Source organism: Prosopis cineraria, unplaced genomic scaffold, assembly GCF_029017545.1.
Source record: "Prosopis cineraria cultivar Desert tree isolate PC_DT_omini unplaced genomic scaffold, ASM2901754v1 PC4, whole genome shotgun sequence".
NCBI lineage: Eukaryota > Viridiplantae > Streptophyta > Magnoliopsida > Fabales > Fabaceae > Prosopis > Prosopis cineraria.
In genome coordinates this window covers 6,625,794-6,638,930 of record NW_026555335.1, presented here as the reverse complement: position 1 = coordinate 6,638,930, position 13,137 = coordinate 6,625,794, and the positions used below count along the sequence as shown (strand labels likewise).

Sequence of the window (13,137 nt, the reverse complement as noted above, 5' to 3'; positions counted from 1 at the left end):
CGTTTGAAGTACTACCACTAATAGGGCTACTCACACAGTGATGAGAATCCCATTCATGACGAATCTCATCCATTTGAGAGCGTAGACCTCGTACCTCATCTCTTACATATTTGCGGAGATCGGCGAGATCACGTCTGAGGGAACGAATGTCTTCCCCTAAATCATCGTTAAGGTCTGCAATCATCAACTTGGCAGCCCGTGTTATCTCAGCATTCTCTTGGAGGAGATTGTTGAGTTGATCGTTGAGTCCCCCTATAGTAGTTCTCACTTCCTCCATGTTAGATTCCAAGCTACCAACACGAGGTTCAAGGGACTCACCTGCGGGTGCCCTGCTCCGGCCTCGCTCTCGCTTGGACCTGGGGTGAGCTTGCTCCTGTTGTGCATGAGCTTGCTCCTGTGCTTCCGTGCCAACGACGTTTCCTTCCTCAGTTGCCATCGTACAATACCTTCCTTCAAGCACAACGGTAGAACCGAGCTCTGATACCAACTGTCACGGGGCTAGTCTTTCGACCCGTGCGGCACTTAGACAACCTTCACTGGAAGTTGCTAAGTAAGCCTAACTCGTATGAAAGGAGGATGCTTGGCTAAGAAGAGGAAAGGGAAAGCTTGAAGGCAAAGGAGAGTAGAGAGAGAATGTGAGAGTTCTATAGCTTTGAGAACTCAAGGATGATTTACAAATGAGGAGGGGTGAGGTATTTATAGGCCTCCCCTTGGATCTAGAATGTTCCCACCTCCTTAATGGACGGTGGAGATTAAATCTATCGTACGGTTACAATTGATTCTCTAGAATTCTCTTAACAAATATCTAGATATTTTAATGGAAGAATCTAGAGACAATATTAAAATATTGAGGCAAGAGTTGTGTAGGCTTCTCTAGAATGTTCTTGCACTATCTAGCACTCTTAAGGTTAGCTGGGAGCCTTCTGGAGGGTTCTGGAGCGTTCCGGACCTTTTTAACCTTGTGAAAAATGACAAAACGTGACATTAAGCCTTCTTTGTCAGTCTATCTCTGATTGTGCAATTTCTTTCGTTATTTTCGCTGCAAGGCACATAATCTCTGGAATTCGCACGGGAACGAAGGACAGGGACACTAAAAACGCAGGATCATCTCGGAAGAAAGAACCAGTATCCTAATTCTCAACATAGCCACAATATTTCCTTTAACACCAGCCTACCAAAAATTAAAAAATAAAAAATAAAACTCTACATCCTCCGGGAACTGCTGGCTGGTTGTCAGGACTGTTCGTTCATCTGGTTCAGTCAAAAGCGAAGCAACAAGTGAACTAGTTTGATGCTGCAATTGCAAAATGCTAAGAAAAGCTGCTCGTGTAAAAGTGTTGCTTTTCGCAGTTAGATCAGTTTCCATGCTTCTCCTGAACCTTAAGCAGTTGCAAGATTTTTCCTTGTTCATATATACGACAATACAAGAAACACGATATGATAATGTTGTGCATTGTAGGAATTTTTTGTTTTTGTTTTTTGACTTAATGCAATTCAGGTTACAGAAGAATTGCACTTACGAATCAAACCATATAAATATTCACAGTTTTGCATACTTCTTGAGTGCTTTGTCAGCATCTTTTGCGTGATCCGGGACTGGCATGTTGCTTAGAAGAGTTACCCTGGACGATGATACCAAGGATCTATTTTGAGAGTTTGAAGGATCTATCTTCCAGATTCTCACCTCCCACACCTGCTTCAGAATAGAGTGAAACTTGATGAGCAGGGTTTGTTTCATGACGTTTGAATAGAGTATTATATGACTGTGTTTTAGAATTTAGCCAATATGTAATTGCTCTTTATGGTAATTCCTAATCTTCTGAATATTTTTTCCCAAGGGTAGGAGGTATAGTGTGATGGCCACTGCCGAAGAGAAAACAACATCGATGGTATTTCTCATCTGTCGTAAACTAACGATGCTAAGTTGCCATATTTGAAACGGCCAATTAATTGATTGTTCACTTGAAACCAACCTCATTGTTTAACATTGAGCTGACTTTGATTTATGTCTTGGTCCAATTCTTCTATTTGCTACTTTATATTTATGTCTGCATGTAAAGTAGAAAACTTTCGATGCCAATTTATTTTGATGACGATGAAATGGCTTGCCACAAAAGGAAGAACTCAACTATAGACGTTTACTATGAAATAGCAAAACGAAAAGCAAAAACAAAAACAAAAATTGCTATGGCGATATCATGTTTATTCAGGAAAATGTTCATGTTATGATTTACACTTTTTTACCACAAAAGCTAGTGACCAAAAGGGACTGGAATTTTCAATCTCTTAATACCAGAAGTCTGTTTGGTAATCCTCAAAAGGACATTCAAACAATACAATATAATGTATTTTTTTAAAATTCAACAAATAGTTGGATCCCTCAAACCTACTTTTATCATATGTAATCTAAAAATAAGCGCACACTAAATTTTGCTCTCAAGTTGTTCAACAGCTTCTTTCAATCACTGGTTAAATGGACAGATTAATCATGAGATGGTCAAGAGGTAGAGATCCCTAAGACTGACTTGGTCAAGTGGTGGGGACAGGGGTGGTCCAAAAGGTGTTAATTTTGTTGAAGTGAATTTAAAACTGTTATACTCTTTAGATGACTGGGGAGAAAAAAGCATCTTGAGAAGGGAAAAAATTATAAAATTGTGTGAATAAAAATTTGGTCTATTTTAACAACAGGAAAAGAAATCTCACTCCCATAAAATGAGCACGCGCAAATGAGAAGGGTCTAAAAGAATATAAGATATTGAACCTCAACAAAACTAATATTGTTTGGGCCAACTCATAATCTTTCCGAGTATTTTTTTCAAATAAATAAATAAAATGGATAAGAAACGATGAAAATAATCCACAATGACTAAAAATAAAACCTGAGGAGGTGGTACTTTTACAGAATATATATATATATATATATAATCCAGTGTTTGCAAGTGCGGTTTTGTCAAGTTATCAATTTCATTAGCTGCAGATTTAATGGAAGGGAGGATGTCAATTGTCAGACAAACAAAACAGAAGTGCGTAAGGTCATTGTTATTATTATTGGCCGGAAATTTCAAGGTGATTTAATTATAAAATGGACATGGGAGGGTAGAAATGGCAGGACCAGACCATGCTTATTTCGCGTGGCTACCGGAGATTCTGGTTATGACTTGTGATGAAGCAGCCCCATGCATTGTTAGCGTCCCATTGTGCAGAGGGATCACTAACTCAGGTACTAACTTATTGGATTGAATCACACGTGTTTTAATTAATGTATGAAGGGATTAAAATTTTATCCAATTTATTCCTGTGACGGTGTATTGATACAAGAAAAGCTCACGTAATGCGGGAAAGGAATTAGCAGTAATATAGGAAAGAGGAGGGAAGGAAGGGGAAGGAAGACCTGAATGCTCTTGCCAACATGAAGAGGGGTGGCTTCGGCATGGACCAAGTCACCGAGCTCGGCACGCCTGAGATGATTGATGCTGAGCTGAACTCCGGCCACCCTCTTAAAACCAGAAGCCATGTGAGCTCCCATGCTTGCCAGACCCTCGGCGATCATGGCGGAAACCCCTCCATGTAACACCTTGAAAGGCTGAAATCACAAAATTTGAGTTGAAGAATGCTAGAAAGAAAGGGGGAAGATCGGAGATGAAGAAAGTGGACCTGGCAGCATTTATGGGTGACAGGGAGACGGCCGGCCACGCGGTGGGGCGACAGGTCTTGAATCTCGAAGCCAATAGCGTGAAGAGGAGCATCCAAATCTGCGGTCTTGGATGAAGAAGAGGATTGGTCTTGCATTGAATTGAATGGATCTGGCGCGAGTGATGAAGGGGAAGAGAATCGGAAATTGTTAGAGGAAGGGGTTGAAGAAGGAGAGGGTAATTTGGAGCATTCCGAGAAAGGAATGGTGGGTGGCTGGTGGTGGGTGGTGTGGGTAATGGGTTGGTGGCGAGGGAGATGAGGAGGTGACGATAGTCAATTCAATCTCCGGGGCCATCACTTCTAATCAAATTCCCAATCCTACCACTGTCTGCTTTCTAATTATCCATGCGCGTGACTCACGCTTGTCTTTTTCAGGTCATTTTATAACTATTCATGGTTAATTTTATTTGGCACTCTCTTCGTCAAGGAAGGCAAACAAACAAACAAAAAAAGAACAAAAAAACATTTGTAGAAACTACTCAATTCCATATATTGAGCTTGTGACCAACCATACATCTAAATTAAAGTAAGTTATTAATAGAGTATATTAGCGTGTGATTCATGTAATTAATTTCATTTCATGAAAATAGTATTTATTGTTGATGTTATCTTGTTTGAAAAATGTTACATGCCATTTTTTGTAAGGAGAATTATACACACCCAAGTTTCATATAAGAAAATTTATTACTAACAAACCAAGGTCAGTTGTAGATAATCAAGTCTGACATATAAATGGAAGTGAAGAAATATCTATTTACTTATTTGGAATCTGTTTGTAATTTTTTTCTATTTTTGATATATTTATATATTGGTTTTCAATGAGAAAAGTAAATTACCCATGAAGTTTGACAAGTAAAGGATTATAAATATACAAACCTTGTACTGTCATCATCAGCGACAAAATAATACAATTCATCTGAAGGATTCTTCTATGTTGGAAATATAAGGCAAACATTACCCATATTCTAACCAAACCAGCTGTCAATACTAAAGTTTATATTAAATTTTATTTATATAGACTTTTTTAAAGGATCATTATACAAAATAAAATTTACAAGTCATACTTGATACTATTATAAATAATAATATTACTTTATTACTTTGAAATTTTAAAATGTAATTCTAAATAATTTTACAATGCAAATTTAAAAATATCAAATTTCCCTTGACAAGACATGGGGTGCACATGGAACATGGGAATGGAATGATAGAAGGTAAACAAAGGTGCCCATGAACCAAGTTGGCTTCAGGCCCAAAAAACCAAGTTGGGCCGGGCGGATATCAATTTGAGGGCCAGTATGGGCTGCACCGGATTTGGTTGTCGGTGGAGTTGTTTTAACTGTTTTTGTTGCTTATGCGCAGCATGGCTGATGACCTAATGTTAAACATTAAAAAGTGAAATTATTTTTTTAAAAAATGAAAGTTAAGTTTTAAGAAATTAATTAATTCAAATTAAGTTTCAATTAATTTCAGAATGCCAGCAAAGTTCCTCGATCTTTGTTGTAATGGTAAGTGTAACAGTTCTAAAGATTTGCAAATAGGGCTTCCAAATGTGCAACTTTGTTAGAATGCATTTGTAATTTGTTTTTCAAATTCTAACAAAAAAATTACTTTTAATGTTAAAAAATATTAAATCTAACAACTTTAAATATTTGCAAATTTGGCTCTTAATTTTATAATTTATTTTTCAAAATTTAACAAGGAATACAAATGTTCAGTGTTTACTCTCCAATCTTGTTAGAATTTAAAAAACAGGTTGTAAATTTATTACAATAAAATTATAAAATTAAAATATGAATTTACAAATCTCTAAAGTTGTTAGATTTAATATTTACCCTAAAGAATTGAAAAATTTTATTAATATTATGAAATTAATTAAAATTTAACTTGAATTAAATAATCTCGTTAAAACCTCACAATCATTCTTCCTTAATTTTTTGTTTATTTTTCGTGGCCCAAGAGGCAACATTAAAAGAGGAAACATAGTCTCAGGGAAAATTATATTATATATATATGTTACAAGTAAGAAAGTCAAATCCTTTTTCTTTCTTCCTTCCTTTGTTTTTTCCCCCTCATCCTAAACTTTAGAGCCAAAAATAAAGGCTTAGCCTGGAAAGCTGAGCTTGAAAGCTCTATTTAAATAAGAATTTAGATTTTTAAAATAATTTTTTTAAATAATTGGGCTTGAAGGCTAGGTTCTGATAAGCCTTGTAAAATAGGACTCAAGTCCGAACTGCCTTTCAAGCCTTATTATATTATTATTATTATTATTTTCTTTAGTATGACACATATTTGAAGCTAATGACTCACTCACCTGATCCTACATATATTATATTATTATTAATTTTAATTTATTTTAAAATTAATTTAATAAATATCAATGTATAGTATAAAATTTATGATATTTTTATTTTTTTATAATTATTATGTTTGTATATTTATAAAAAAATGAAATTTTTTCTAACTAAAATTTAAATTTTATTAATAGACTTCTAAATGTGTGTTATTTAATTTCTAAAAAATTATGAGAATTTTAATCTTTTTTAATTTCAAAATATTTTAATTAATTTATAAGATTTAATTTTATTTTAATTTTTTTATTCTTTGACAATGAGCTCGTGGGCCCAGCACTGAACCCTGAGCATAGAGATCGGGCTTGAGAAATGAGGTTTAAAATAAAAAATTAAGTTTTAGGGCTCAAGCCCAAACTCTTAAAAGCCAGACTCGCTTGTATTCTCAATTCTACTAAACTCACACACATATACCCCACACACATACCACTTGAGGATTGATCTTATAACCTTTCCTTTGGAGGGGAGGGTGGGGTGCTAATTGAGCCATAAGGCAATTAGATTCATTTCTTATATAATCAATAATAAATAATCTTTCATCTTGTTATAAGAAGATAAGAGTATAGGAAACACAAATTGAACCACAACATACTTCCATGAAGCCCATTTTTTGAACTGAATTAATGAAAATAAATAAATAAATAAGCGTGATTATTTTGAAAAGAAATGTTGTTAAACAATTAGTCAAATGCATTTCCATTGTGACATTTTACCAAAAATACTCGATAGAGCATACCAGCACCATTCAGGCATTCACATTCAAGGCAAGCAAAGGATCTGTACTATCAAGTTTGAATTCACTTGAAATTCGTCAACGCTATAGAAACATCTTGATCACGCATACATTTATGAACGATGAAACGTTCATAATTTAAATTTACTTCAATTACCAATTTAGTTCCTAAAATTTAATTTTTATCAATCACATTTTTAAATTTTTATAAACTATATACAATTAGTTATTATGGTGTCATTTCATCTTCAAAATATAAAGTAGTTATATAGTTTTAGGGACTTGATTGATATAAATTAAACTTTATGAATCAAATTAATAATTGAAGTAAATTTAATAGAGTAAAAATTTCATTATCATTAGACATCATAAAACATGGATAAACAAATAGAAAGGCATTGAAAGTCGGTCAATTGACCATACAATAATCATCTTCTCCACCCCTCAAATGCACCTTAAACAACTGAAAATTACATAATTATATGAATTGCATTATAAATGTGTAAAGTACCGGATAGTATACTAATTAAAAATGAATCCCATAAATAATTATTGATGCAGCTTGTTAAGTATATTAAAATTAAACTGGCACATGCATGAAAGGCCACTTACGTACCGTATCAATATTAAATTTTGAGTGATCTATATGCTGGCAATCATGTATGGAAGATTACGAAATCCCAAGTGGCATATATATATATATATATATATATAGTTATATGGTGAGAAAGGAAGATGATCGCCACCTTTTTAAATATGATTAAAACCTTCAAATACAAATACATGTATGAACCTAAAACTTATAGATCTATACGCCTAACAGTATCTCACCTTTATTTTGTTTTTTTTTAATATATTCTGGCATGATTATGATTACATTGTCCCTTAGTATCCCTTCTGGCTTTTACTAACAAGGCACTCTCAACAAGAGATGAATCATCCTTATTATAAGTCACTTAATAGGATATCGATTAAGTTTTTTTAATATTATCCCTTATGTAAAGTCATCAACTATGAAAGAGAATATTAATCAAATTTAAAAATTTTCTATTTAAACACAGGTAAAAAATTATTTGAGATAATTTAGATATATACAAAAAAATGTTGTATGAGCCTCTGGGAGGAGAGTGAAGTGAATACTCTCTTAAGCCATGTGAAGAGCGGTAGAGAATAACAAAAGAAAACACTCAAAAAAATCACTGAGCGAAATCTGTTAGTCAGCAATACATTCAAAAACTTAATTTGTTGATAGAGCACCGAAATACTGTGCAATCCATTTATTCCATGGTTTTTTTTTTTTAGACAAGGATTGTTGTTGTTTTTATTGTCGTAAATATAAGTAAAATAAAAAATATTTTATTTTAAAATAGAGCTAATAACTTAATAATAATTTCTTACTAGTTCCAGTAAGGTAACTTAGAGGTGATTTATAATAAGAAATAGAATTCAGGGAATAAAGGGAATAAAGCACAGTAACAGGATTCCTCAAGCTTAATTACAACCAACAAAGGCAAACATTTATTTTGGACAACGATATATATATATATATATATATATATAGAAATTAAAGGAAAAGGCAGTAATATTAAATAAATGTATTTAATGTAATAAAAAGAAAGGTACGTACTTGATGTACACACACATTAACATACCAAGTGTGGCCCTGTGGGTTTAGGGCATCCCTTAAGACTTAAGATGTGATAAAGGAAGACAGCTTGAAGGCACTGCGTTGTAATAGGAATTTTCTGGGAAGATCACTTTCACCTTCACCACACACTCGCGCGCATCACATTTCTAGCAACCCAGCTTCCTTCCTCTTAAAGATCGCCTCAAATTATTATACTAACAATGCAAAGCTGAAAAGGGATTCATTTCTATGCGTACGAGCCCAAAAGCAAAACCACAAACCCCTTTGCTTGCTTTGCCTTCTTATATATATATATATATATATATATTTCTTTCTGTTTGGAGATAAAGATGGTACAGGACGTGATATCATATATAAATATATATATATATATATATATATGGTGTGGCTCTTAGCTAGGCGTAGTTGTTGTATTCGCAGCAAAGGATGATGTAAAGACAGCTTAGAGATTTTTCCCCCATTCTTTTTAAAGTTGTTCTGGTTGCTGCTTTCTGCTTTTTGCGCTTCTTTTCTTAATTATTGTTATTATTGTAATAGGATCACCGTGTGATGAAATGTGAACACAACAACTCGTAATTTCATTGGAGGGTGAATATTAATGTTCTAAGTTTCCATTGTGAGGTCACTTTGAATCCTGCAGCTTCTTCCATGACTTCTAAAATTAGCTTAATGATGACTGATGAGTAGCTTTAATTTTTTTTGTAATTTTATTTAAATATGATAAGTTTCTAACTTTGTCATATCAATATTTAATAATGGAGATAAAACACGAAACTTATTATAAGAATTCAATGACATAAATTATAAATAAAATAGAAAATAATTTTTCTTTCCCTATCCTTTAAATAGAACTGGAGGGAGCATACTTATTTATTGAAATGTTATTTCAATTAAAGAGAGACTACCTCGTTATTTACCGAAGACAAACTTCTCCACTTAGTATATAATTTAATTAGCATATAAATTTCTTTCTTTGCTTTTGTATGCAGAGAAAGGCAAGTTATCGTTTGTAAATATCATTATTGTCATGGTAATTTGAATTTTAGAAATGCAAACTACACTTAATAAGATTTTAATACTATATCCTAAAATTATAAAACTAACCGTGTTATATGGTCTTAAATGTTAGGTTTGAAAGGAACAATAAAAGTATAAAATTGGAATAGTGCCACAAAGATGAGAATGTTAAGGTAAATTACATAGTGAGTATTTGAAAGGAAAAGTAGATATAATATTTATGAGGAGAAGATAATAAAAATCATTTAAGATGATTTAAATATAAGTTTAATATGCATTTTGAATTCTGATTATAGATTCAGGGATGATGTGAACTTTAAACTTTTAAAAGATACATTCTGAATCTTAAATAATTAAAATTAGGATACCCCCACCATTAAATTTGAACAAACACTTGTCAGTTTTTCAAAAATTAGAATCTAATATGTGATTTTTACCCAAATTTATGTCACTCTCTTTCCTACTCTCATTTGAGAAAAATTGCACATTAGACCACATTTTAAAAAAACTAACGAATGTTTGTTCAAATTTAACAATGGGATAAAAATATTTTAAACTTAATTGTTTAGGATTCAGAATGTACCTTTTAAAAGTTTAAATTTAAATCATTTTTAAATCTATAATTCAAAGTTTAAATTGCATAATAATCTTTAAAACACACACACACACACACACAGAGACACACAGAAGGCCGTGAGATCAGGCCAAAGTGAAAAAAGTAAAATAAATTGTCTTTAACTTTTGTAAAGAGAGGTAAATGAAGATCAAAGAGAACATTCATAAAAATTGTTCAACAAGATCTCTTAATTAATAATATTTTCAAAAGCTCAATTACTCACAAAGCACAAATATCTTACAATTCACGTAGCAGATTCAATTTAATGAGATAAGTGTTAAGATTTTTTGTTGAATTCCTATATCTAAAATGATCTCACCCCCAACCTAAATTGCTTCTAGATTTGGAATAAGTGAAAGTAATTAAATTAAACATAAAGAAAAGCGTTAGTAGATGATAAAAGACATTATATACAACCTTCTTTCATAATGTAATTAAGCCTCTCTTTATTTTTTACAGTTCAAATAGCCCTTTTAGTCCAGAAGTTTCTTCCAGACGTGTAATTTATCAACCTTCATACCAAAGACTTGAACTTTCTAGTCCATGAAGTTGTTATTCCCGCCACCTGGATTCCAAGAAAGAGAGAGAGAGAGAGAGAGAAAAGAGAAATCCAGGTAGGGAGATGACATAGTTAAATACGCGTAGATTTAACCAAGGCATATCAGCCTAATTCTGTAACAATTATTTAAAACACCCAATTTATTAAACGAAGAAAGCATCTCTCTCTGTTTTCTTTGACGGAGGAATCAAAGACCCTACCCAACTGCACACTAATTTCTACCATTTGCCTATTAAAAATGGTATGTATGGAAAACATCTTACCACAAACATAGATATTACAAAACAAATAATAGAAAATAAGAAGTAAAGAATTTCATATCTTAATTTAAAATCTTAAAATACAAGTTCATAGATTTTTAAATTCTATTATGTATTTAATTCTATTTCACGTGAGACACATCGATTGATAATTTAATACATAAACACATATACATACACATGCTATCTACAACAGTACAGCTTCATCATAGGGAAACTAACATATAAGATCCTCCTAAGTGTAATTATCACAATAAAATCCCATCAATTTTGCATCAAATATTATCTTGTCAAAACATATAAACACACACACACATATATATATATATATGTTGTTGCTAAATATTGAATTTTAACTTTATTTTTATTAGGATTTTTTTAAAAATTTAATAAATTAAGATTCTTCTTTTAATAACAACAGATACGTGTTTTTACACGATAATATTGAGAATTAAATATCATTCTCCTCTCATATATGTAGAGTCTACTCACTTGTACATCTTCAACATAAAATATAAAGGCGTGCTAATGTTAATTAGAGAAAGCAAAGTTTGGTACTGTATCACTTAATCACCTGAGAAACTGAAAATAGGAGCTGTTGATTTGGGGGGTCAATTCAAAAGCAGAGGACAGGAATGGTTCTGCCTTTTTTTTTTTTTTTTCTTCCCCTCAAAGGTGGGATTTTTTCAGCCATGTTACCCTCTCTTGCTTGTCATATCCGGGAATCGTCACCGTCCATTTCCTTCCTCCTGAAAAGAAAGAAGATACAAACAGCCCCTCACAATGCTCGCTCTATAAATACCAACTCCTCCACTTACGTGCCACTCCAGATTACAAGCTTCTTCCTTCTCAAGAACCCCTTGAGATATCAAGCAGAGCTTGTGAGTAACACACCGACTCTCACATCATCATCATCATCGTCATCATCATACCCCATCAAGAGGAGGAGGAGGAGGAGGAGGAGAAGCATATCAGTTATCAGGGAAGTGAGAATGGGCGCGAAGAAGTCATCATTCTCTTCATTGTGTGGCATATTCAAGTCGTGCTTTTCAAGCGGAAGCAGAGATGATTATTACTGGGAAGATGGTGCGAGTGGAGGAAGAATCTTTGCTAGCGATGAAGACAGAGGACGATGGGTTGCAGAGCCTGGTATTGACAGGAAAGCTTCTGCTTTCATTGCTCGATTCTATGCCTCTCGTGTCTCTGACTCTGAGCACCAGTTCGCTTCTTAAGCAACAAAAACAAGAACAAGAATCTCTCTTCTTCTCTTCTTTGCTTTTCCATTCTTGCAAACTAGTTTTAGCTCCCTTCAATGTTCTGACCAATCTTGTTAGCTGCAATAATGTGGTCGTCAATAATGTTAAAAAAAAAATTTATTCATTTGTGTTATTACATGTATGATTCCATTTACATCTATTCTAGGTATTGTTCTTGATCTTCCCTTTTATTTCCTTGTTCTTTCCTGCTGATCAGTGCATGATATGTTAATCATCTTGTTCATGGCTTAAAGCTTGAATATGTTTAACTGGAAACATAATTGGATGTGATTAAAGTGATTGGCATAAGAACTTGACAGTAGCTACTATCTGAAAATGGATGGATTAATATCCCGGACAAGTTTTAAAAAGATTATTATCTGAACAGTAAAGTTCATGATGTTCAAGTTTTCCAAATGATTATGCTGAACAGTAATAAGCATTAACCCAAGTACTTATTGTAGTCTTTGGACGAGCACTTTCAGTAACGGTTTATTTTTAATTGCTTCTTCAAGTAACTAAATGACACATGACAGGAGGCCTTAATTTGATCGTAATAATTCTCTTTTTCTGCGAATCTTCTACTTTCGAGAACAATGTTGAAATGATGCATTTTGTTGTCAAGAAAACAAATCATGGGAGTACAAGATGTACGATATCAAGTGTTATCTTTCTTTCTTTCTTTCTTTCCTGATTTGATAGCAGCTCTTGGCTATGTCTCTTTTCGCCTATATTTTATCCCTTTATATATTCCATGGTTCTTTGTCCAGGCCAACAAGAAGATATTAATATTTCTTTTTCCAAAAAACAAAAATTAAAAAGTTGTGACCAGGTGCAGATTGATCATGACTCGATGAAAGAATCACATGCACAGAGAACATTAGTTTGGCGATTTTGTCAAAAGATGTACTGTCATTGAAAGAAAATAATTCAGCCATGTCTGCTGCATAAATATGGAAGCACAACATTTCATACCAAACTTAACTTTGAACCAAGGAATTAGT

The 13,137-nt window shown here is 33.1% G+C and overlaps 2 protein-coding genes across 2 annotated transcripts; one reads left to right on the top strand and one right to left on the bottom strand.

The window, feature by feature from the left end:
- Positions 1-1,107: 1,107 nt before the first annotated feature.
- LOC129308506 (1,4-dihydroxy-2-naphthoyl-CoA thioesterase 1) lies at positions 1,108-3,999 on the bottom strand. Its single transcript, XM_054949634.1, has 3 exons — positions 3,655-3,999; positions 3,392-3,583; positions 1,108-1,693 (listed from the first exon to the last, which is right to left on the bottom strand). The coding sequence occupies exons 1-3, from the start codon at positions 3,787-3,789 to the stop codon at positions 1,541-1,543; spliced, it is 480 nt and encodes a 159-aa protein (XP_054805609.1). The 5' UTR covers positions 3,790-3,999; the 3' UTR covers positions 1,108-1,540.
- A 7,699-nt stretch (positions 4,000-11,698) lies between these two features.
- On the top strand, positions 11,699-12,317 carry LOC129307771 (uncharacterized). Its single transcript, XM_054948673.1, has one exon. It carries the CDS (start codon positions 11,870-11,872, stop codon positions 12,107-12,109), a length of 240 nt encoding a protein of 79 aa, XP_054804648.1. The 5' UTR covers positions 11,699-11,869; the 3' UTR covers positions 12,110-12,317.
- Positions 12,318-13,137: the final 820 nt, after the last annotated feature.

Bases quoted from the DNA above. Each gene is read 5' to 3' on its own strand.
- LOC129308506 (XM_054949634.1), bottom strand. From the start codon at position 3,789: ATGCAAGACCAATCCTCTTCTTCATCCAAGACCGCAGATTTGGATGCT. The intron at 3,584-3,654 runs GTCCACTTTCTT...TTGTGATTTCAG, and splicing joins TCACCCATAAATGCTGCCAG to CCTTTCAAGGTGTTACATGG. The intron at 1,694-3,391 runs GTCTTCCTTCCC...ATTCTGAAGCAG, and splicing joins ATGTTGGCAAGAGCATTCAG to GTGTGGGAGGTGAGAATCTG.
- LOC129307771 (XM_054948673.1), top strand. From the start codon at position 11,870: ATGGGCGCGAAGAAGTCATCATTCTCTTCATTGTGTGGCATATTCAAG.